A 24,484-nucleotide genomic window follows, 5' to 3' on the forward strand; every position below is an offset into this window, starting at 1 on the left:
CGAGATACAAAAAGGTACAAGACAAGGTTGCCCATTATCTCCATTGTTATTTATTTTAACCTTGGAAGTCTTGCTGAATACAATTCGGGACTCAAACTCCTTAAATGGCTTAGCTATTAGACAAAAGGAATACAGAACTAGAGCATTTGCCGATGATCTGGTTGTTACCCTTTCACATCCTTTGAATTCAATAACTCAGATGAAAAATATCATAGCAGAATTTGGCATGGTGTCTGGGTTTAGACTAAATCAAAATAAAACGAAAATGATGGTTAAAAACATGACAGAGACTCAAAGAAAGAGACTTGTAAGTTTGGCAGGTTTTGAAATAGTTTCCAAGGTCAAATATTTAGGAATACAAATTGCAGAATCAAATACAAAACTTTTCTTAAATAATTATGAAGTGTTGTGGCAAAAGATACAGAAAGATCTTCAAGTATGGAAAAAGTTACAACTATCTTTGCTTGGAAGGATTTCAGCAATTAAAATGAACATTCTACCTAGATTCATTTTTTTATTCCAGATGATACCGGTGCTTAAATCAGATAAAATCTTGTTAGAATGGCAAGCAACACTAAATAAATTTGTTTGGAAGGAGAAAAAACCAAGAGTAAAGATGAAGATTATGCAAGATACTCGTGAAAGAGGTGGCCTCAGACTCCCAAACCTTCGATTGTATTATGAAGCTGCGGTATTGACGTATGTAGCAGACTGGTTTGGGAAAACAAAAGCGGAACTGTTGAATATAGAAGGTCATGACCTTGTTCTGGGATGGCATGCATATCTTTTTTATGAAGATAGGGTGGATAAAGTGTTTAACAATCATGTTCTCCGAAGTGCCTTGATGAGAATATGGAAGAAGCACCGGCCTAACTGGGATTATAAAATACCGCTTTGGTTGGATCTTGCAGACACCATGTGGATTACAAATACTAAGTCACTCGGGGGGTGTTTATATAAAGACGTGCCTATTGCTGACGGGGGCGAATGGAAGTTAAAAACTTTGGAACAACTGTTGGAAGAAGGAATTACTTTAAATTGGCTACATTATATACAGTTACAGAAGAGATGGAAAGAAGATCGCAGGGTTGGTTTTATGGATAAAGAAGTGGAACTGATCAAGCAGTTAAAAGAGACTGGCCCAAAACATGTTAAAAGAATATATAATGTATTGTTAGAAAGAGACTCAGAAAGTGAACTGGTCAAGGATTGCATGATCAAGTGGGCTCAGAATTTTGATGAATTGGTTATGTTGGATACGTGGGAAAAAATATGGGTTCAGAATGTTAAATTTACACAGTCACAGAATTTAAGGGAGAATTTTTATAAAATGTTTTATAGATGGTATTTAGATCCTAAGAAATTATCATGTATGTACCCAAATGTTCAACCAAAATGCTGGAGATGCGGGTGTTTAGATGCTACCTTTTTTCATGTATGGTGGACTTGCAATAAGGCTAAAGCTTTTTGGATAAAAATATGGTGGGTTATGCAAAATGTATTTAAGAAAAGAATACAATTTACTCCGCAAATGTTTTTATTGGGTATAATTAAGGATTTTACTAAAGGGGAAACAAAATTGGTTTTGTATATGGTTACAGCAGCTAGGTTGCTGATTGCTCAACACTGGAAAAAAGATTCTTTACCGACAATCGATCAATGGATTCAGAAAGGGGCGGGGTTTGCGGAAATGGCAAAAATGTCAGCTTTCTTAAAAGGTCAGAAGCAGGAGAATTATACACAGGAATGGGTAAAATGGATTGATTATATACAGAATAAATATCAGACTAGAAAGTATTATGTAGCCTTTAGGTAAGAATGTTTAGATTGACAGATGAACAGAGTAAATAACATATGGGATGTTTGGAATTACTGGAGTGGTGCATAGCAGAAGTCAGGGGGGTGGGTTTGATTGAAAGGCGGGGGAGGGTTAGGGTGGAGGGTGGGGAAATATATATGTATAATTAATTTAGAAGATGGGGTTAATGGGATATTGTTACTTTAAGAGAAATTTATATTATGATTTATATATGTTCAATTAATTTAGAAGATGGGGTTAATGGGCTATTGTCACTATAAGAGAAATTTAAATTATGATTGTTGGGAGATGAGGGGGTACAATATTTGAATGAGAAACTTATCTTAAGACGGGGGGAGGGAAGAGGGTATAGAATTTGTATGCGATCTATATTATATGTCGGGGGGGTAAAAAGGGGGGGAATTTGTTTGTATAAAACTTTTTCAATTAAAAAAAAAGCCTTATGATGACTTCAGTGCTAACGCTAAAGGACAGAAAAGTGTGTCCTCCTGTGGACAATATCGGGATCGCAGCCACAAAATAAAATAAACCTTTTTAATGAAAAAAAAATCAAAAATAAAATAAAATAAAATAAAATAAAAGAAGCAATGGGTGGAAACTAATCAAGGAGAGAAGCAACTTAGAAGTGAGGAGAAACTTCCTGACAGTTAGAACAATTAATCAGTGGAACAGCTTGCCTCCAGAAGTTGTGAATGCCCCAACACTGGAAGTCTTTAAGAAGATGTTGGATAGCCATTTGTCTGAAACGGTATAGGGTTTCCTGCCTAGGCAGGGGGTTGGACTAGAAGACCTCCAAGGTCCCTTCCAACTCTGCTATTGTATTGTATTGTTAAACTGGAGCTTGCTGCCATCTATATCTGAATGGCCTCCTGAACTATCAGCAATGTAATTTGGATGTAATTTGGAAGACTTGCCCTGGCCAGCCTTGCCATTACAAAATGTTCATTGATGACAAGAACAGTGTAGGAGATGACCAGGTTGAGCCCGAGGTAGGGGTCAAAAACATCATAAGTCATGAGTCACTATGTGCCTGCAAGAGATCTAAGTCCAGCCCAACTTGAATTCCTTTCTTAACTCCTGCACATTCCCTTAACAGCCAGTTGGCCAGGTTTTTGTACAGAGCTGAGCTTGCAATAAATCTTTATACTCATTTGGACTGTCTGAATCTCCTGATTTCCCTGGTGCTTGACATTAATCTGGCCAAGTGCCTTTACCCCAAAATTGGACTCCGGAATACTCTAGCCATGACCTTCATTCCCAGAGCTGCAGCAACACCAGATGAGCCAGACTTCCACTCAATCAGCAGATGCCAAGATGGCATTGAAGATAAAATCAGAAATCTTGCAGCCAATTTTAACAGACAATACAGATCTTGAGTCAACAAGGACTTCCTATGCAACCTCAACCACCAGCCCCGCCAGCCCAGGAACAATTACTGCTTCCTGCTGTGCTCATTTCAAAGTCTCCTGGCTGCCTACTGCTGAGATTTACTGGTGAGTCTGATAAGATGAGAACATTCCTAGCACAGTTTGATGTGTTCATCAGCACCAGACTGGGGGACATCAAGGGTCTCCTTCATCCTCATGCACTGCACTGCCAAATGGGTGCTTCCACTCATCAAAACCAATGACCTCGTCATGGATAGTTACCCAAACTTCCTCACTAAATTTAGAGAGCATTTTGGGGACCCTATTTGGATAGAAACCGTTGAACAATGTATCTTCCAGCTCTGCCAAGGCAACAGCATTGTCAGAGCATATGTTGAAGAATTCAAACTCATTGCAGCAGATCTGCATTGGAATGAGCAAGTCTTAAGGGCACTATTCAAAGGGGGCTCAACAAAGTTGTAATGTCACAACAGGGGTGGGTTTCAACCGTTACGGACCGGTACGGTGATGGTGAAATTTAGAGTGCCTTCCCGTACTCGTTGGTCAGGAGGCCCCGTACCGGAATGCTCCCTCGCTTCGTTCGCTCTTTCACTCTCCCCACCCATCCTCACCATGCTGCTGGTGAGAACTGGTGAGTGGCTGGGGTGGGGGAGGAGGATGTTGGGGAAGAGGGAAGAGGGGCTGCTGGAAGAGTGGGTGCACAGGCCATATTTCCTCTGTAAGTAGCTGTTTTATTGTTTCATGTACTTATTTTATTCTTATTTAAGTAGTAAGTGCACAAAATAATAAATTTCCTTTTTTTATATCTTCTTTTTGTAGGTCATTCTTTGGGGCAAAGAATTCAGTGACATCAACTTGGCCACTCCCACCCAGTCACATGACTGCCAAGCTACTCCCACCCGGTCACATGATCACCAAGCCACTCCCACAAAACAGGCCACACCTACAGAATAAGTTCTAAAAATTTTTGAAACCCACCACTGTGTCACAACTGATACAACGAGGGATTCCCCAGGGCTACAAGATCTGCTGTGCACAGGCTGTGACTTTTAAAAATGTCTGTGTTAGATCCTGGGAACGGATGAGGCAGACTCAGGCTTGAGTAACAACAGCTCTTTATTAGTGACTCAGAATCCAGCAAAGACCCTGTCTGGCAACAGCCCTTTTATAGGGCTCAGGCAGGGCCTCCAACCAATCAGGTTTGAATGAGTTCCTGCTGGTAACAGTGGACCTGAGTGAAAACTACTTACAAGGCTATTTACATGTAGATTACTCCAAGTACTTAACAAGTTGTGTTGTTTTTGTGTAAAGGGAGGTCTTTTGTGTGAGGTGCAGGTGCAGCTGCTTCTGTGTTGTGTTGCTTTTGTGTTGTTTTTGAGTTAAAACTAGTTTCTTGTGTTTTGTGTGCTTTTGTATTGCTCCCATCACTGGTCCTCAGCTAACAAAGCTCTTTTTCTTCCTTTTGCAGTAGCATCCTTTACCAGCAAGGATGAAAAGGCAACAAACTTTTATTGCTTTTATGTAAGTATTCTTACATAAGTATTCTTCATTATTCTTATTTAAGTATTAAATGCACAAAATAATTGGTATATTTTCTTTTTGTAGGTCATAAGGGCAAAGAAGTGATGTTTACTTGGCCATGCCCACCCAGTCACATGACCACCAAGCCATGCCCACCAAGCCACGCCCACAGAACCGGTAGGGAAAATGTTTAGATTTCACCACTGGGGGAATTGCATATATTTATAGAATGCCTCCAAAGAGAGAATTAAAGGAGCCAAGAAAAAAGCGAGCGTCAGAGGAAATTAATGCTAAATTTATTATGGAAGTGTTTGAAAAAAAGTTTTCCATGTTACACAATAAGTTACAAGAAATGAATGAAAAATCAGATAAAAAGTTTGAACTATTAGTAACAGAGTTGAAACAAACTAAAGAAAATGTTAAAAATCAGATTGGATAAAACAGATTACAAAGTTAGACCTTTTCAATACAAATTTACTGTTATTGGATTTGAAACAGAAAGTTTTTCTCAGACTTAGGGGCATTCCCGAGAATTTTGAGAAAGGCACAAATTTAAAAGTTGTAATTGTAACAGAAATGTCCAAATGGCTTAATGATGAAAAATTAGACTTCTCTAAGGAAGTTGATGAAATTTACAGAATAAATTCAGTCTATGCAGTCAGAACACAATTGCCAAGAGATGTCATGATTCAATTTGTAAGAAAATCTATTAAATAGCAAGTAATTCAGAAGCATTATCGCCAGAGATTTAACATCTTTGGGAAGGAAGTGCAAATATTTAGAGAAATTACAATTACAATATTAAGGAAATGCAAAGAATATTCCTTCCTGACAGATCTCTTAAAGCAAAATAACATTCCCTTTAGTTGGGATAAACTGGAAGGGGTTATTTTCACTTTTAGAAATCAACGTTTCAGACTAAATTCAGCCCTTAAAACACAAGATTTTCTGGAAAGATATGGACAGGAACTACCATCATTTTTCAAAAGACAAAGATCAATTACCACAAGAATTGGGTCTGAAAGAAAAAGACAAAAAGAGGTCTGATGCTGTTCAAGGACAGGCTGTGGATGGGACCCACAGCTAGGGTGCCTGGAACTTCCTCTTCATAACAGATGGATTGTAACAGACTGACATGGAATGTTAATGGGGCAAATTCCCCCAAAAAGAGAAATAAGTTATTTCACTATTTGAAAAAATTAAATGAAGACATAATATGTTTGCAAGAAACTCATATTAAAGAGACTGATAAAAAGTATCTAATAAATAATTATCTGCCTGATGATCAAGGCAGATATGTAATTGTGCAAATTGACTTATAGGGAATAAAATCTATTGTAGTGGGATTATACACTGCACAACCATAAAAAGCCACGCTTTTTAAAAATGTGTCGGTACACTTGCTCTCCTATTCTTTTCAGTATTGGTGTGTAATTGGAGACAACGGGGTAGTAACCCCACAGTTGGACAGATTAGCTGACAAAGGAATCAAAGAAACACAAGGGAAACTGCCCCAAACATTTTTGGAACTGATTGATACTTTAGGTTTGATTGATGGAAATGTAAAAATGGACTGGCAAAAGACTATATATTTTCTTTTCAGAGAGACATAAATCTTTTAATGAGATGGTTGGCATATAAATTAAGAAAACAGACAGAAAAGATGATAATTAAACTTCAGGAAGGAAATAAGATTTACATGGATAATAAAAATATTCAAATACTTTTTTTGAAATTATTATACTAATGTATATAAGAAACAGGAAATATCCTTGGAAAGTATTGATACAATAATACAATACAATAGTAGAGTTGGAAGGGACCTTGGAGGTCTTCTAGTCCAACCCCCTGCCTAGGCAGGAAACCCTATACCGTTTCAGACAGATGGCTATCCAACATCTTCTTAATGATGATTATATAACGACTCAAAATCTTCCTAAATTACCATAAAATTATAAGCAAATTCTAAACAGTCCAATAACGACCTTTGAATTAACAGAAGCAATTAAAAGAGCTAAGGCAGGTTTTAGTCCTGGGACCAGATGGTCTATTGAGCGGATTCTATAAAATCTTTGAAGATCAACTACTGATTCTGATGAAGGACTTCATGAATTCTATCTTACTGAGAAACTCATGCCGGATTCATGGAAAGATGCCTACAATTCTTTAATACCCAAAGGACAGCCATTAACTTGTGTGAAGAGTTACAGACCAATTTGTCTTCTTAATAATGATTATAAACTCTTCACATCTATTTTAGCTGAAAGACTTTAAAAACCTTTTACAGGACTACATGCATGAGGAACAGTGTGGCTTTCTATCCAAAAGACAACTAAAAAATAATGTGTAATCTTGGATATAACAACGTAGCAACAAACAGGTCACATTAATATTTTTAGATGCAGAGAAAGCTTTCAATAACTTGAACTGGGACTTTATGTTCAAAGTAATGGAAAAGAAGGATTTTGGATTGGGTTTTAAACAGGGTTTGAAGTCCACGTGAAATCCAGAAAGGAACAAGACAGGGTTGTGTCCTTTATCCCTTCTATTATTTATTCTGGTGTTGGAACTGTTAAATAGGGACATTAGACAAGATAAAAGAGCAAAAGGGTTACAAATGAAAGCACATACTGTAAATATAAACTTCGTGCTTTTGCTGATGATTTGGTATTGGAGAAATGGTGGGCTTAAAAATAAACAAACTAAAGACGACACTATTAAATAAGAATATGAATGTGGAAGATTGGAAGAAATTGGAATTTAAAACTGGTTTTAAAGTTGTGAAAAAGGTACAATATATGGGGGTGATTCTTACTGATGAAAAATCCAAGTTATACAAAAATTATGTTAAAGTATGAATGAAGATAAAGTCGGATTTAAGCAGATGGGAAAAACTAGATTTGTCATTGATGGGAAGAATTGCAGTAATTAAAATGAATGTACTACTTAGAATGTTTTTTGTATTCCAGACTATACCAATATTAAAGAGTCTTCTTTTAAACAATGACAGAAAGATATATTCAAATTTATTTAGCAAAATATAAAACCAAGAATTAAATATAAGCTTTTACAGGTTTCTAAAAAAGAGGTCTAAAGAAAGAGGAGGTCTGGTATTCCTGGATCTTAGATTATATTACAATGCTTGTTGTTTGTTGTTAGACCTTGAAGGTTCTGATTTGATATTTGGGTGGCATGTTTACTTGTGGTATGACAAAGTAAAAGTTAAGCCTGGGTTTAGGAATCATATTATTAGGCAATTGATTGGGTGTGTATGGTGGACATATAAAGAAGATTGGCTGATACAGTGCCACTTTGGCTACCACCTCATGAAGCACTACACGGAAAAGAGATGCTACTGGAATGTAAATGGATGACATTATCACATTCCGGCATTCACGTTGAATACAAACAGTCAGTTTGTTTGGTGAAAAACTTTTATCTCTATCTAAGAAACTATGTGATAACCAACACTAAATGACTATGATACAAAGGTAAGCAAATCCAAGTCAGTTCTAACCAAGTTAACACCATCACTCATATATATAGCATTACCCCACCCAGTTCCACCCACAACTCCACCCAGATGACACCCAACCACCAGCACCAATCACCATGACCCACAACCACCCTCAGCCACACCCCCACTCAGTGTCATCATAGCCTCCTTCCTGGTCAGCTGCATCCCAGCAGAAGTTAGGTCAGAGTAAGCAGTTGCACCCAAGGAGAAGAGTTACTTCTGAGTAGGCAGTTACACCCGAGTAGAAGAGTTACTTCAGAGTAGGCTGTGAAGTGCATCTGTTGTCCAAGAGGTGCACCTGCAGAGTAGTGAGGGAAGCCATGCAGAGCCCCATGCAGCTACAGGCTCCGCCGACATCAGACAGTCAACATCAAGGCGGCAGCATTGGTGGCGTGTCATCATGGCCGAGTGGGTGTGACAATGGACGGCCTCCCCCCTGAATGACAGCCCGAGGGCTGACATGCCACCTCCCTACCACTGGAGAGGACCCTGGAAGACAAAAAGCACTATTAGCGGTATGCTCTATAGCTTTATCCGGGTATCGACGGTGGAACTGGGCGATCAGGCGTTGTGCGCGCACCTCAGATGACCTCACCCACGATGCATCTGTAAACGGGTAGTCCTTCCAAACTACTAAATACTGTAAAGTGCCATGACAATGACAGGAATCTACTATCTGTTCGATTTCATAATGGCGTTCACCATCAACCTGCACCGGAGAAGGTGGTGTCGGAAGATTACGTAGCCCAGTGGTGGTCACCAGTTTGAGTAAACTGCTGCGAAACACGGGTTGGTTTTCCCCAACAGGGGAGGCAGCTTTAGTTCTACCGTGACTGGATTAATTACTCTGACGATTGGGAATGGACCTATGACCTTGGGACCCAGCTTAGGGCAGGGCACTTTAATCCGTATATACTTGCTAGATAAAAATACCTTATCCCCGACCTGAACCATTGGTTGTGGACTACATATCTTGTTGGCATGTCTCTTGTAAGTTTCCACTGCTACCCGCAATGCTTTTCGGACATTTTCCCAAACTGGGTGCATGTAGTCTATCCACTCCTTTATGGTTCTGTGATCATCAGTGGCTTGGGGACGGTATGGGGTATACCCAGTACTACTATGTACTGCATTGTTATGTGCAACTTCAGCAAATGGCAGTAGATCTGCCCAGTCAGTTTGCTGATATTGCACATAACAACAGAGATACCGTTCCACTGCAGTGTTAGCCCTCTCTGCTGCACCATTGGTAGCCGGATGGAACGCAGAACTCAAATTTTGAGAGGACCCCACCCTCCTCAGGAAACTGTGCCAAAATTGAGCAGTAAACTGTACCCCACGATCAGAGATTATACATTTAGGTACACCATGCAAATGGTAAATATGTGCTAGGAATAGTTTGGCCAACTTTTTAGCTGATGGGAGCCCTGGACAGGTGATGAAATGAGCCTGTTTCGAGAACAAATCAACCACTGTCCAGATAACGGTATTCCCCCTGCTCTCCGGCAGCTCCACAATGAAATCCATCGCTATATCTTCCCAGGGCCGGGTGGGCTTTGCTACTTGTTGTAACAAGCCAGGAGGCTTTCCTTGCCAGCTTTTCATAGTTGCACAAACGTTACAACCACAAACATATTCCTCAATATCCCGCTTCATCTTTGGCCACCAAAATTGCTGGTTTGTCAAGTGCAGTGTCTTAAGGAATCCATAATGTCCTGCTACCCATGCATCATGACAACACTGTAAAACTGCTATCTGTTGTTCCATTGGAACAAACCCCCCCCCAACAATGTTCCCTCTAATTTTTTTTCAGTGTGGGCAGAAAAGCATAGTGTTTGAGCGGCACATTTTCATGCCTGAGCACCTGAATTTTTTTCACAGATGTCACCCAAGACAACAACAAAATCAGTGTTATTTGAAATGCAAAGTTATATTTATTCAAGGTACCCCCTTAATTAAAGGTGTTATATAGCAGTATATAACAAGTCTGCAATATTAAAATGCTTGTATATGGTAATGTACACTGTTATTCACTGAAAGTCTGTCTCATCTTACAGTTTCTCACGTCTGTCTTTCTTTAACAACCATTCCGAGTACACTTTGTCAAGATCAGTCTGTGCTGCTGAAGTCTGGTAAGATCGGATTCGCATCAGCATATCCAAGTGCTCAGTTTGCAGCCGATTGCGAGCTTTGGTCTTGATGGCATTCATCAGGCTGAAACCTCGCTCACAATCAGCGCTTGATGCTTGGAATGTTGCGCAGATGTCCAGCAGACGTGACAGCAATCCAAACTGTTGCTCTCTTAGTACAAACTGAACTACATCATCAAATGAGTGCATTAATCCAGACTTGAATTTCTCCGACACCAGAAATCTGAAGTCACGATATTGTGACTGTACAGCTGATGTGATGCTGACTTCATCCAAATCCTCAAAGAAATGCTGGTATTTTCCAACCAGAGTTGCAATCTCAGTTTCCCCAAAATTAAAAGAATTCACATTCGACAAAGCAGCAGTTTCGAATATATTCCAATCTGTCAGCTCGTTGTCTGGAAAACGACTGTCAAGATGCAAGCACACACGTTCAATGAATCTGAGTATAGGAGCCGTGTCAATGTCTGGGTTGCTCTGCATATATTCGCGAGCTTCGTCATTCCAGTAAACCGTTTCACCTAAATACTGCAGGCGAAGCTTGGTTATTCTGGCCTTCACAAACTGAACGGCTTCGATTGGTGTCAGGTTGCTTCTTTGCAACAGCTTGTTCAACTCGGCTAATTCGCGAACAACGTCGTCAAACACGATCAATGCAGCACAAATCTGTGGATCCGTCAACTTTCTGTAACAATATTTACAGACTGGGTCACTGTGTGTTTCTGCTTGCTCTTTACAGTACTCAACCAAAACTGTAATGTTTCTCATCAATGCTCGCAATGCAAAATGTCTGGAAAGCCATCGTACTTCATTCAACGGTCTGAAAGCTACCGATTCACACTCAAGAACTTCTGCTAGTTCTGCAAATGCCGTTTTCTTCACAGAAGAGCGGCAGAACAGAGTGTAGACAGTTCGTAGTAAAGTCTCGATGTCCTTCATCAGTGAAACGTGCTTACACGCATCATCAATCCCTAGGTCTTCTCGATGTGCTACACAGTGCTGTTCAAGCAAATGGGATACATCTCGACGAAGCTGAGCAGCCACACCGTTATTCTTACCCAGCATCACAGACGCACCATCTGACGTAAACATGACCATCTTTTGAATGTTGATGTTGTTTGTAGCATAGAACTCTTTTATGGCTGCTGTGATTGCTGTGCTGTCACACGTTGACAACTGTAAAATTCCTGCAAACACAGTCTTATAAATTGCGGCATTAGACGGGCGGAATTTCGCATACAAAATCAACATTTTGGTGACTGATACATCGGTGCTTTCATCAGCAATAAGAGTATGAAAACTGGCATTACATAGATCATGCATGACTTCTTTCTGAACAACTGCATTGATGCACTCCACAAACTCAAAGCCATAATTCTTGCTGCGCCAGCTCTCCGGAATGGACACATACTTGCCTATGTGGTCATGTATGGCTTTGACTGATAATATTGACACATTCATTTTTATGGCCAGCAACACATTATCGATCAAAACTTTGACTTCATCGGCACTGGCATTTCTGCTCAGTGAAACTTCTTTTCTGTTTGCTCTCTCTTCTGCACTTTCAGTCAGTAGCCTCGGCAGCCCTCCAGATTTCTGGCATCGTAGTTTAATGACCGAATCCAGGTGACTCTTCTGATTGATATGACGCTTCAAATAATCAATTTTCCAATCATTCCACCGTTTTCCAGTGGTGAATGCGCCGCCTGTACAAGCTTCTTGGCATATCTGGCAAACAATGTCGTCACTATTTTCACGATACGTGAAGATGTCACCCAGTTTTGTTAATTGTTTTCTAGATGAAGTTGGCAGTTCAGTCTCTACTAACTCTCCCAACCATTCTGGTTTAAACTTCAAGCTGCACTTTTTCTTCGTAACGAAGTTTACTCCAGCTTTACGTTTCGACATCCACACTGACTGATGTACCTATAGGGTTATTACAATTATCTTTTCAAATTCATTTTGGATTAAATAAAAAACAGCTTTGAAATGAATATATAAATTGCACTTAATACCAGTAATATTAAAATAGTAAATGTTTGATATATTTCATTTTAATGAATTTCACTTGATATACTTCATTTTAATGAGTTCACATTCAATTGCAAAAGTTGTCTATACACTGTATGTTTCTGTGAATGTATTATATGCAATTTGCTATTTTAAATGAGTAAAATTATTAAAATCCCCATTCATAAAGTCTCATTCACATCTAAGAGTTTTCTTCCATCATTAATTTGTAAACTCAAGGATTTATTGCCTGCATGTTCAACAATGCTTGCTGGTTGTTTAAAAATTTGTGGGAATTTGTTCCTTTCTATACAGGTGGTTTCAGTAACCTACTACTACTGCAAAACTAATGGCAATACATTAAATTTTATTATTTTTAATATGAAAAAATAATTTGACTCCTAAAATCTTATTGTTTTTCATGATTGCTCACACAGAAGTTGCTTGATATTGGAAAAAGTAATGAATAGCTAAACAGAATAGGAAATTGCATTATCCAAAACTCTAAAAAAATGAAGTGAAAAATATTTTAACCACACTTTTTTCAAATCTTACTCCTCCTACAACCCAGTGAACTGTGTGGATGACTTTAAAGTACTTATATTGTAGTTAAGATTTTAATTCTAAAAAATTTCTAAACTCCATACTACTTGCAAATTAAATAGATTGTTAAAATGGCTCTACCATAACAAATAAGAGAAAAAAAACACCTTCCTTTTGTTTATAAAGTAGTGGTTTTAATTTGCTCCAAATGATTTAACATTACAACGTGGGACTGGAATTTTTATTACTCAGCAATGTGGTCACAAAGAGTGATGTCATGTCATGTGACCGGGCTCTCTCTCGCCCCTTTCCGACTCAAGGGCATCAATCATATTAGCCTAGGGATCTGCAAAATTGGCTCTTAATACTGGTGCCCTTGCAGGGCAGAGCAGAGGAGTTTGGGGAATATCTGCAGGACAAAGTCGCTCAGATCCGGAGCGGATGGGCCCCCTTCAGTGGACCAGGGGAGCCGTCAACAGTGAGTCTTGTGAGACCATTCTGGAAAGAGTTTGATTCTGTTGCCCCCGAGGATTTGGACAGGTTGCGTGGACGGCTGCGACCCACCACATGTTTAATGGACCCGTGTCCCTCCTGGCTGGTACTGGCATCCTGGGAGGTGACACGAGGCTGGCTCCTGGGCCTGGTGAACGCCTCGTTGGGCGAGGGGTCCTTACCAACCGCCTTGAAAGAGGCGGTGGTGAGGCCCTTGCTCAAGAGGCCTTCACTTGACCCGATGGAGCTAGCTAATTATCGTCCAGTCTCCAACCTTCCGTTTTTAGCGAAGGTTGTAGAGAATGTGGTGCCACAGCAATTTCCACGACACCTAGACGAATCCGAATATCTAGACCCACGCCAGTCCGGCTTCCGACCCGGGCACAGCACGGAGACGGCCTTGGTCGCGTTGGTTGATGATCTCTGGAGGGCCAGAGATAGGGGTTGTTCCTCTATCCTGGTCGTATTAGATCTGTCAGCGGCTTTTGATACCATCGACCATGGTATCCTATTGCGCCGGCTGGAGGGGATGGGAGTCGGAGGCACCGTTCTGCGGTGGTTCGGCTCCTACCTCTCCGACCGGACGCAATGTGTGTTGGCAGGGGGGCAGAGGTCGACCCTGAGGCCACTCACTTGTGGGGTGCCACAGGGGTCGGTCCTCTCGCCCCTTCTGTTCAACGCATATGTGAAGCCACTGGGGGAGATCATCCGTGGTTTTGGGGTTGAGTATCATCTGTACGCTGATGATACTCAGCTGTACATTTCAACCCCAAACAACCCCAACGAGGCTGTCGAAGTGATGTCCCGGTGTTTGGAAGCCGTCGGGGTCTGGATGGGGGACAACAGACTCAAGCTCAACCCCTCCAAGACTGAGTGGCTGTGGTTACCGGCACCTCGGTTCAGCCAGTTGACTCCATCACTGGCCATAGGGGGCGAGCAATTGCCTCCTGTGGAACGGGCGCGCAATTTGGGCATCCTCCTAGATGCCTGGCTGTCGATGGACGACCATGTGGCAGCCGTGGCAAGGGGGGCGTTCCACCAGGTTCGCCTGGTGCGCCAATTGCACCCCCTACTGGACCGGGATGCCCTACGCACGGTCACTCATGCGCTGGTGACGTCTCGTCTGGACTACTGCAATGCTCTCTACATGGGGCTTCCCTTGGGACGCGCCCGAAGACTACAGCTAGTCCAGAACGCAGCTGCGCGGGCCATCATGGGGAGTACTAGGTACTCCCACGTAACACCTCTCCTGCGCGAGCTGCACTGGCTGCCTGTGGTTTTTCGGGTGCGTTTCAAGGTGTTGATTACCATCTTCAAAGCGCTCCATGGCACAGGACCTAGCTATCTGCGGGATCGCATCCTGCCGCAAACATCCCTGCGACCAATCCGCTCTCACAGGGAGGGACTTCTCCTGGTGCCGTCCACCAGGCAATGCCAACGGGCGACGCCTAGGAGTAGGGCCTTCTCTGTGATGGGCCCAACCCTCTGGAATGACCTCCCCCCCGACATTAGAACCACCACCGACTTCCGCTCCTTCCGTCAAAAACTAAAGACTCACCTGTTTCGATTAGCTGGCCTGGCACACTCATAGCTTTTACCTCCTGGCAGATATATTTTAATTGGTATTTTCTGGGGAACCATTTTAAATTTAACTCTTTGGGGTATTTTAGGGGTCTTTTAAAAATTGTATTTTAAACACTTTACTTTAATGTACAGTTCCTTTAACCTCCTCCATCTAAGTATCTAATTATTTAACTATTTATGTATTTAAATATTTGAGTACTGATTTATTTATCTATGTATCTTTTATGTATTGACTGTACACCGCCCCGAGTCCCTTTTGAGAGAGGGGGCGGTCTATAAATGTGAATAAAGTAAAGTAAGTAAGTAAAGTGGACTTCAACTTCCAGAATTCTGAGAGTTGAAGTCCTCCAGTCTTAAAACAGCCAACTTTGCAGACCCCTGTGTTAGCCCAAAGCCTGGCGCTGGGCGGGCCTTGCTCCCCCATTGGTGGAGCCCCAAGAAGCGAGGAGTGAGAAAAAGAGACGGAGGCCAAGAAGCTTCTCCCCCCCCCCCCCGCAAAAATCTTATCAGGGAGCCGGGCAGTAGCAAATTAGCTGATCACACGGCACGCGCGGAAAGTGAGGTCTGACCGGGTGGGGCAGTGAAACTCCAGGGCTCTCTGACCTAATTCCCCATGAGAACTGTTGCCTCTGAAGCGATATTTTGCTCCAATATTTTGAACCTTTAAGCGCCCCTTTCCCTTTTTTCTTTTCAACCCACAATGATTAGGGAGGATCCTGAAGTCGGGCGGGGCTGAGAAGCAAAGAGGCAGAAAAAGAGACGGAGGCCAAGGAGCTTTCCCCCCGCCCCCTCCCAGCAAAAATCTAACCGGTGAGCCGGGCGGGCAGTAGCAAATTAGCCGATCACGCTGCGTGATCGGTTAATTTGCTACTGCCCACGCGACGTGATCAGCTAATTTGCTACTGCCCGCCCGGCTCCCCGGTTAGATTTTTGCTGGGAGGGGGCGGGGGGGAAGCTCCTTGGCCTCCGTCTCTTTTTCTCCCACCTCGCTTCTCGTCCCCACCCGACTTCAGGATCCTCCCTAATCATTGTGGGTCGAAAAGAAAAAAGGGAAAGGGGCGCTTGTTTTGAACCTTTAAGTGCCCCTTTCCCTTTTTTATTTTTGACCTACACTGGTTAAGGAGAATCCTGAAGTCAGGCGGCAATGTACTGAGTTTAGCTGGAGCTGGCTGGAGAGTGTTTCGATTGTGATGTGATTCCCTAGCCGCTCTGTAGTCCGTGTGTCCACAGCAAATACGCAACGCTGCGCGGCAGTTAGAAACTACTGCGCGGCATATTCCAGGCACGTGCGCAGCCGCGCAGGCGTGCACCTTAGAGGGAACAGTGCCCCCCAACACTGACCCATCTACTTGTGCAAACCGTAAGGGATGGGACAGGTTGCAAACTTTTATCCCCAGCTCCCTCACTGTACTTAGACTTATGAGGCAATGAGTACTCCCAGAATCAATTAAGGCATCATATGTCCGATGCCTCGGAGCGGTGAGAATAACAGGCACCCAGAAGGGTTTTATTGGCCTACTCACCATAGGGTCACCCTATGCTGAACACCTTGAGATTTTGGAAAACAGGGACTTAAAATAAAAACAATAGAACTAGTAAGTGAAGGATTTGTTTGCGATTGGTTCAATTATTATATAATTTTTAAAAGATTTAAACTTGATCTAAAAAGTTTTGTTTTTGCAGGAATTGAACCTGAGCTTGTATTCTGATTGGTTGTCAGACTCCCATGGGGCCATTCAGGGGCAACTCTGTAGGCTGTGTTTTGAGTCCAAGTTTGGTTGAGCATTGCTTCTTCCCAGGTGCTCTGTGGTGAGATGGGTAAAAGGCTAATACTATCATGCCTTAATCCCATCACCCTGGAGCTATCCAACATCTTCTTAAAGACTTCCAGTGTTGGGGCATTCACAACTTCTGGAGGCAAGCTGTTCCACTGATTAATTGTTCTGTCAGGAAATTTCTCCTCAGTTCTAAGTTGCTTCTCCCCTTGATTAGTTTCCACCCATTGCTTCTTGTTCTACCCTCAGGTGCCTTGGAGAATGATTTGACTCCCTCTTCTTTGGGGCAACCCCTGAGATATTGGAACACTGCTATCATGTCTCCCCTAGTCCTTCTTTCTCTTAAGCTAAACATACCCAGTTCCTGCAACCGTTCTTCATATGTTTTTGCCTCCAGTCCCCTAATCATCTTTGTTGCTCTTCTCTGCACTCTTTCTAGAGTCTCCACATCTTTTCTACATTGTGGCGACCAAAACTGAATGCAGTATTCCAAGTGTGGCCTTACCAAGGCATTATAAAGTGGTATTAACACTTCACATGATTTCTATCCCTCTGTTTATGTAGCCTAGAACTGTGTTGACTTTTTTTGGCAGCTGCTGCATACTGCTGGCTCATATTGAAATGGTTGTCCACTAGGACTGAAGCTGAAGGGGGATCTTTGTTATGTAGAATAGACTGGCTCACACCTTTTAATGGGCCATTGACAAAGGTGGGGGCTATTAAGAGTGAGTCTGTTTCCTCTCTAAAAACATGTTTCTCCATTTTTTATCCAGGGAAATATAATATTCTGCCTTTTCAATATTTCCCAGGATATTTCATTTTTCGAGGAGAGGGGGGGTTAATGAAACAGCAACTTTTTTCTCTTCTGTTGATACAGTTGAAACTTATAGAAAGTGTGTGTGTGTTCCACTTCTACCTCAGTAAAAATCAACCATCAAATGAAGACCAAAACCAGTCAGCAGGTACAAATTATACTTTTATTTTTAAATTGGCATAAACCAGAAGAGAACTAGTACTACATTTAATTCTATGGTGTCATTGAAAAAGGCCAAATGATTTTGAGAAGAAATACACAGAGAACAAATGAAAACCGCAAAATATAGTTCTAACAAACAAAATCATTAATTTGGACACTAAAGTCTAGTTTAAAAATCAAAGATGTACAAAAGACATGACGTGAATAAAAATGGCTGCAGAGATGCAATTTAGCTTTTTTCCTTCTTTTTTGTCATTTTATTTATTTAAACACGGGTTTATGTGCTTTTCAGATATTGGAAAAATTAAAGGTAAAAGTGCATAAGTCAAAGAAGGCAGAAAAAATTAATCAAGCAACAACCAACCATTTATATCAAGGAAGGGGTGAAAAAGCTAGGAGAGATTTTTTTTAAAAAAATGAGCTATTTTGATGTAACTTGATATGGTCCTCTAAAAATATTTATTCACATTATGTTACTTTGTAACTTCCTCACAAAAAGATATCCTCTCCAGGATTGTCCACACAATTTTGCCTAATTTTCATCAGCCAGAAAAACAGCTGCTTCTAAGCTTGTGCTTCCATCTTAGCACCAGGAAGGTAACCTCAACCCTATCAGTCACTGCTGTTGGCACCCTCTGAAAACTCACCTCAAGGATAAGTGGTCCCTAGACACCTACAACCCTCCACAAATTGTCTTGTTACAAGAAAGCCTGCTACCATTCTCAATGGCCTTTCTAGTGGCTCCAATAGAGCTCATGGAATTATGCTATGGTATGAGGAGACAGACACTCCTTCCTTGAACACCTTTTTCACTAGTGCAAGCATTTAAGGGAAAAACAGATATGAGGATTTCTGAGAAATAAGATTCTAAGATGTTTGTGCTTCTACAACATGATGAAAAGGATGACTTCTAAATGTAATCACTATTTCTATTTTGATTGGAAGTATATATAATTTTTGCTTAATGAAGCCCCTCAGTGGCACTAACCCTTGTAAAGAGATGGGTGCTTTTATTCTTAACTGCATATGCTTTGTAGTGCAAACAAAGAATATTCAGTTAAGAAAAAAAATCCCAGAAACAATGGAAATAATACAGAGAGAATGCCAACCCTCCACTATGCAAGGGATCAAGAAGCTATATGCAAACAGTTCTGGAATGGCAGAAAATATGAAAATAGTAAGAATTTATCATGTTGACCCTTTACAGTGCAGAGGTAATAACAACAGAGCCAGAAAGAATTCAGTAAATTCAAAATCCATTCATAACTGTTTCACCTATCCTGGTTACAACAGAGATTGCTACCAAATAAAATGACAATTGTAGCATATTTAAATGTTACAAATACCAGCACTCAGGCTAATTTCTGCTTTGTGACAGAGAGCAGGCTGTACATTTGCTGACAGGTTTTCTCTTTTTTGGGGGGTGGGGGAGCCTTTGGAGATCTTTAAAAATAAGAGAAAGTAATTTCTACTTGATGAATAAATGAACTAAGAATCTCACACTTTTAGTAATCCTCCTTGCCTTTGTTGTTCCATCACATTATCCAAGTAACATAAACTTCCAGTTTTGTAGCAGTTCCCTGCTATTTTTTAGAGCAAACTCTAAGGAAATTGTTTTTGGTCCATGATACTATCCCAAGCAGCAACAGAGACTGTCAGATTGAGATAAAAAGAGAAAGTGGAATGTCACTAGTGCAGGTGTCATCAACCTGCGGCCCCAGAGTTGCATGTGGCTCTTCGACCCCCTCTCTTGTGGCTCCCTGCCAACCCGGTCGTGTGACATGCTGTCTGTCCCGAGAAGGTACAAGCCTCTCCGCTGAAGCACTCCTAACATTTTCTCCACACTGCCTGTAACTGGCTGCTTTTTGTGATTCTGTGTCGTTCACGGGCAGCTCAGTGCCAGCAGCAGTCCCCCTCATGTCGGCTCAGGAAGGAGGGGAACGGAGGAGCAGCTGACGTCACCAGATGCAAGGAGGGAAGAGCTCAGGCTCTTCTGGACAGTGTGGGCTCTCCTGTGCTGCATGGCTCACTACTCACCTCACTGTGCAGTGGCGGCAGTAGCAAGAGGAGTCGCTGTCCCCACCGCCGCTGTGATCCCAGCCCAGGAGGGTATCCCGCTTGGGCGTACTCGCGTCCATGCGAGAAAGAGATGAGAGAGAGAAAAGGGGAGAAAAAGAGAAGTAGAGCCAGCCACAAGCTGAGATGAGGGGCAAAGAGGATCACCTCTCTCTATGATTTCTGCCCATCGTTTGAGATCTGACAGAGTTGGTACTATCTGGTTCCTGTTGCTTCAGCAATGCAACTAGTAGAACTCAGAACACAGTATTTATTTATTTAACAAAGGAAAGAAGGATGGAAAGAAGGGAGGGAGGAGAGAAAGAGAAGGAAGGGAGGGAGGAAGAGAAAGGGAAGGGGGGAAGGGAGGAAGGAAGAGAGAAATGAGAAAATGATGGAGGGAGACAATGAGAGAGAGGAAAAAGAGAGAAACAATTGAGAGAAGGGGGAGAGAGAGAAGGTGAGAAAGAAAAATGAGAGAGGGAGGGAGAGAGGGAGACAGAGACAGATGAGAGAGAGGGAGAGAGGGAGAGAGGGAGAAAGAGAGAGAGGGAGGGAAGAGGAGAGAGAGAGGGGGAGAGAGAGAGAGAGAGAGAGAGAGAGAGAGAGAGAGAGAGAGAGAGCTGTTTCCCATAGAAAACACTGGGAACCACAAAACCTGGGTAGGCGTGGCTGGGGGGTGTCATGCGACTGGGTGTGAGTGAGTGATGTCAAGTTGGCCACGCCCACCCAGGTTTTGTCACTCCTGGTGTTTTGTTTTCTGTGGGAAATGGGTCCAAATGGCTCTTTGAGTGTTTAAGGTTGCAGACCCCTGCTCTAGTGCAAGATCTTTGTTCCACTGATGACTTCCCAAGTGCCAGGTCCACCAGGGAGAAGCAGTGGACTGTAATCATTGCTTGGCTCAAATGGCACACAAAGGAAAGAAGGAGCTGTTCCCTAATCTGCCTACCAGCTGACAAGAGATTTGAATCTGGTAAAAATAAATTCATCATACAAGAATCTACTTTCAGTAGAAATGTATGACAAACAACAATGTGGTCCCAAAGATGGCACCTCTGTAGAAAGTGTGACTCTTTTTGCTAGGGCTGATATAGAGAACCTTGGGAAAACTGTCTACTTTCACACATTAATTACCAACTGGACTTAGGAGTCTGAAAAAAGGAGAAAACTGCCACTAGGACTTTAAAAGGGGCCATGTGCGGGCATTACCTAAGGAAGACTTTAAAAAAATATTATTCTGAAACTACTTTTGGGATAAAGGGGAAGGTAGCAAGAATGGAGAGAAGCATTTGGATTATGATGTCCCTCTTCATCTTTTTTCAAAATAAGGTAGCATAAAATTGAACTGTGCAGGTTAGATGTTTTAGTGGCAACTCTTGATGAGCATTTGTATGATTATTGTCTAATCATGCCCCATATCAGATCAAACTAGAGATCCGCTCTGACTGAGCCATGGCATCTAAGAAGCAATATTAGCATTATAATCGATCCTGCTAAATTATTCCATTGGTATATAGTACTTTTATGCCAGAAACTGCTGTGGCTTCCATATCCCTTGTATAGACTACGCATATGCTCATTCCTTTGATTCCACAAAAGGCTCTCCTGCTTTTAAAAAATACTTTGTTTTCTTTCAAATGAATATTCATAAAATTCATGAAAAGGAAAATTCAATTGAATAAATCAGCAAGAGTCAGCATTGCAGAGAACTTGGTAATTTTTGGCAACAGAAATGTTTAAATGTCCCCCAAATTACTGAAAGTGTGACATTCCTCTCCTTCCCCTTGAGCCAAATCAATAGCTCTTGTTTTGGGGTCTTCCTAGGCTAAAGCGGTTAAAAATGCTTAGCTTGTCAGCCGTTAAAGGTGCTTAGCTTGTCAGCTGGAAAGTGGACAGCCCTGGTTTGAGACCAGAGCACTGTGCAACTGGATGAGCTCCCATTCCTGACCCAGCTCCTGCCCATCTAGCAGGTTGAAAGCATGCAAATGTGAGTAGATTAATATGTACCACTTTGGTGGGAAGGTAACAGCATTCTGTGAGCCTTTGGCATACAGCCATGCTGGCCACATGACCACGGAAAATGTCTTCGGACAATGCTAGCTCCCTCGGCCAAGAAACGGAGATGAGCACCGTGCCCTAGAGTAGGACACAACTGGGCAGGGAAACCTTTACCTTTTTTACCTATGTTACTTCCTGGTCCATGTAGCAGTTGAATTAGGGTTTATATTATTACGTATCAATTCCAAAAAATACAGCTCCAGAGGAGAGGGAGAGGGACACAGTGCTATATTCCATGAAGGCTGAGGGAAAGGATGGAAAGACAATTAGCATTTGTGAAAAATCTCACATAATATCCCGCTCAAGTTCAAATGCCTCCAAAACAAGATTAAGTTGGTAGGAAAAAATGACCTCGTCAAATATTCAGAAAATAATAAGTGATGAGTAATAAGAGACAGCAGAGAAGTAATAATGGAACAAAACCCTCAAAGAGCCCTTTCCCTATTGGCTTTCAGGGTAGCACAACAGAGCTCACATAGCCTCCACGTAGTTAGCTGGAAGCATTCCTGTGTCACCGGTCCGCTCAACGGTGCCGTACATCCAGCCATCATCAATTTGCTGCACATTGATTATGGTGTCACCATCCTGGAAGGAGACCTCATCTTCATCGGCTGCACTGTAATCATAGACTGCACGGAACCGTTTCTGTGTGGTGTACATGGGGGAGGGGAGAGAGAAGAAAGTAAAGGATAAATCAATGCTCAGAAATGATGATATTCCCAAAACGGAAAAAAGGAGAGAAGAACAGCTTTAATATATAGCTTCAATTAGTTTTATTTGGCAATATTTGTGCCAACTCAGGAGCTTCAAAAAAGTGCAGGAAATATGGCTAAGGGTCTGCAGATAGAGGCTGCTCAAAGGGTCTATTCCTGTCCACCCTAATTTTCAAATAACCCGAACCTCCAAAAATTGGGAAAATTTATCTGCAGAAAATGAAATCCAAGCAGAGAGGAGGAGTTACCAGTTTTCCTTGTTTCGCATCTTATAAACTACAAATTAATACCAATCTCTTTATATCCTAAAGTTTCCACACTTCCCTGTTGCTTAGATCAGCCCTAGTATCCAACTTATTGTACACTGTGCACACAATTATTAGGCAAGTAAGTATTTTGACCATATCATCATTTTTATGCATATTTTCCACCTCCACGCTGTATAAACTTGAATTCTTAGTGGATATAAGCATATCAGGTGATGTGTATTTGTTTAATGAGGGAGGGTGTGCCCTAAGGAGATCAACACCCTATATCAGCGATGGTGAACCTTTTTTGGCTCGTGTGCCATAAGTAGGGGGAGCGCAGGGGGGTCGTGCGTGGGCGTGACACACCCATAATGCAATGCGCAACCCCCCCAGTGCGCATGCACGCACTACAGGTGCTCCCCCCCATTTTTTGCATGCTCTTTTCTCCCTCCCCAGGCTCCAGAGGCTTTATAGGAGCCTGGGGAGGGCGAAAACAGCCTTCCCTGCCCCCTCCCCCGGAGGCCCTCCAGAGGCTTCAGCGACCTTCAGGAGGCTTCCCTGAAGCCTCCGGAGCGCTCAAAACGACGCTCTGAGCAAACCACAAGTCACTTCCTGTTTGGTTGGAGCAGCGTTTTAAGTGCTCTGGAGGCTTCGGGAAAGCCCTCCCGAGGCTCCTATAAAGCCTCTGGAGCCCGGGGAGGGTGAAAAATGGCTTCAAAAAATGGCGAATTCAGCTGGCCAACACGCGCATGCGCGCTGGCCAGCTGACAGGGAAGCGCCTCGCGTGCCCTGACAAATGGCTCTGCGTGTCACCTGTGGCACGCATGCCATAGGTTCACCATCCTGGCCCTATATCAAGATGCACATAATTATTAGGCAGCTTCTTTTCCTCAGGCAAAATAGGCCAAAAAAGAGATTTAACTGACTCTGAAAAGTCAAAAATTATAAAAAAAATTTCAGAGGGATGCAACACTCTTGAAATTGCTAAGATATTAGGGCGTGATCACAGAACCATCAAACGTTTTGTTGCAAATAGTCAACAGGGTCGCAAGAAACATGTTGAGAAAAAAAAGACAAACATTAACTGCCAAAGATTTGAGAAGAATGAAACGTGAAGCTACCAGGAACCCATTATCCTCCAGTGCTGTCATATTCCAGAACTGCAACCTACCTGGAGTGCCCAGAAGTACAAGGTGTTCAGTGCTCAGAGACATGGCCAAGGTACGAAAGGCTGAAACCTGACCACCACTGAACAAGACACATAGGTTGAAATGGCAAGACTGGGCCAAGAAATATCTGAAGACAGATTTTTCAAAGGTTTTATGGTCTGATGAGATGAGAGTGACTCTTGACAGACCAGGTGGATGGGCCTATGGCTGGATCAGCAACGGGCACAGAGCTCCACTTCTACTCAGACTCCAGTAAGGTGGAGGTGGGGTATGGTATGGGCTGGTATTATTAAAGATGAGTTAGCTGGACCTTTTTGGGTTGAAGATGGACTCAAAATCAACTCCCAAACCTACTGCCAGTGTTTAGAAGACAATTTCTTCAAGCAGTGGTACAGGAAAAAGTCTGCATCTTTGAAGAAGACCATGATTTTTATGCAGGACAATGCTCCATCACATGCATTGAAGT

The 24,484-nt window shown here is 42.2% G+C and overlaps 1 protein-coding gene across 2 annotated transcripts in view; it reads right to left on the reverse strand.

Moving 5' to 3' along the window:
• Window positions 1-17,757: 17,757 nt before the first annotated feature.
• Window positions 17,758-24,484, reverse strand: part of LOC309400715 (LIM and SH3 domain protein 1-like) — a 337,204-nt gene continuing 330,477 nt past the window's right edge. For both annotated transcript variants that reach the window (XM_081969351.1, XM_081969350.1), the window contains exon 7: window positions 17,758-22,533. In XM_081969351.1, the coding sequence (XP_081825477.1) occupies window positions 22,360-22,533 (174 nt within the window). In that variant the 3' untranslated portion in view covers window positions 17,758-22,359. The remainder of the gene's footprint in view (window positions 22,534-24,484) is intronic.

The sequence above is a fragment of the Natrix helvetica genome (genome assembly GCF_964273705.1).
Source record: "Natrix helvetica genome assembly, chromosome: W".
NCBI classification, from domain to species: domain Eukaryota; kingdom Metazoa; phylum Chordata; class Lepidosauria; order Squamata; family Natricidae; genus Natrix; species Natrix helvetica.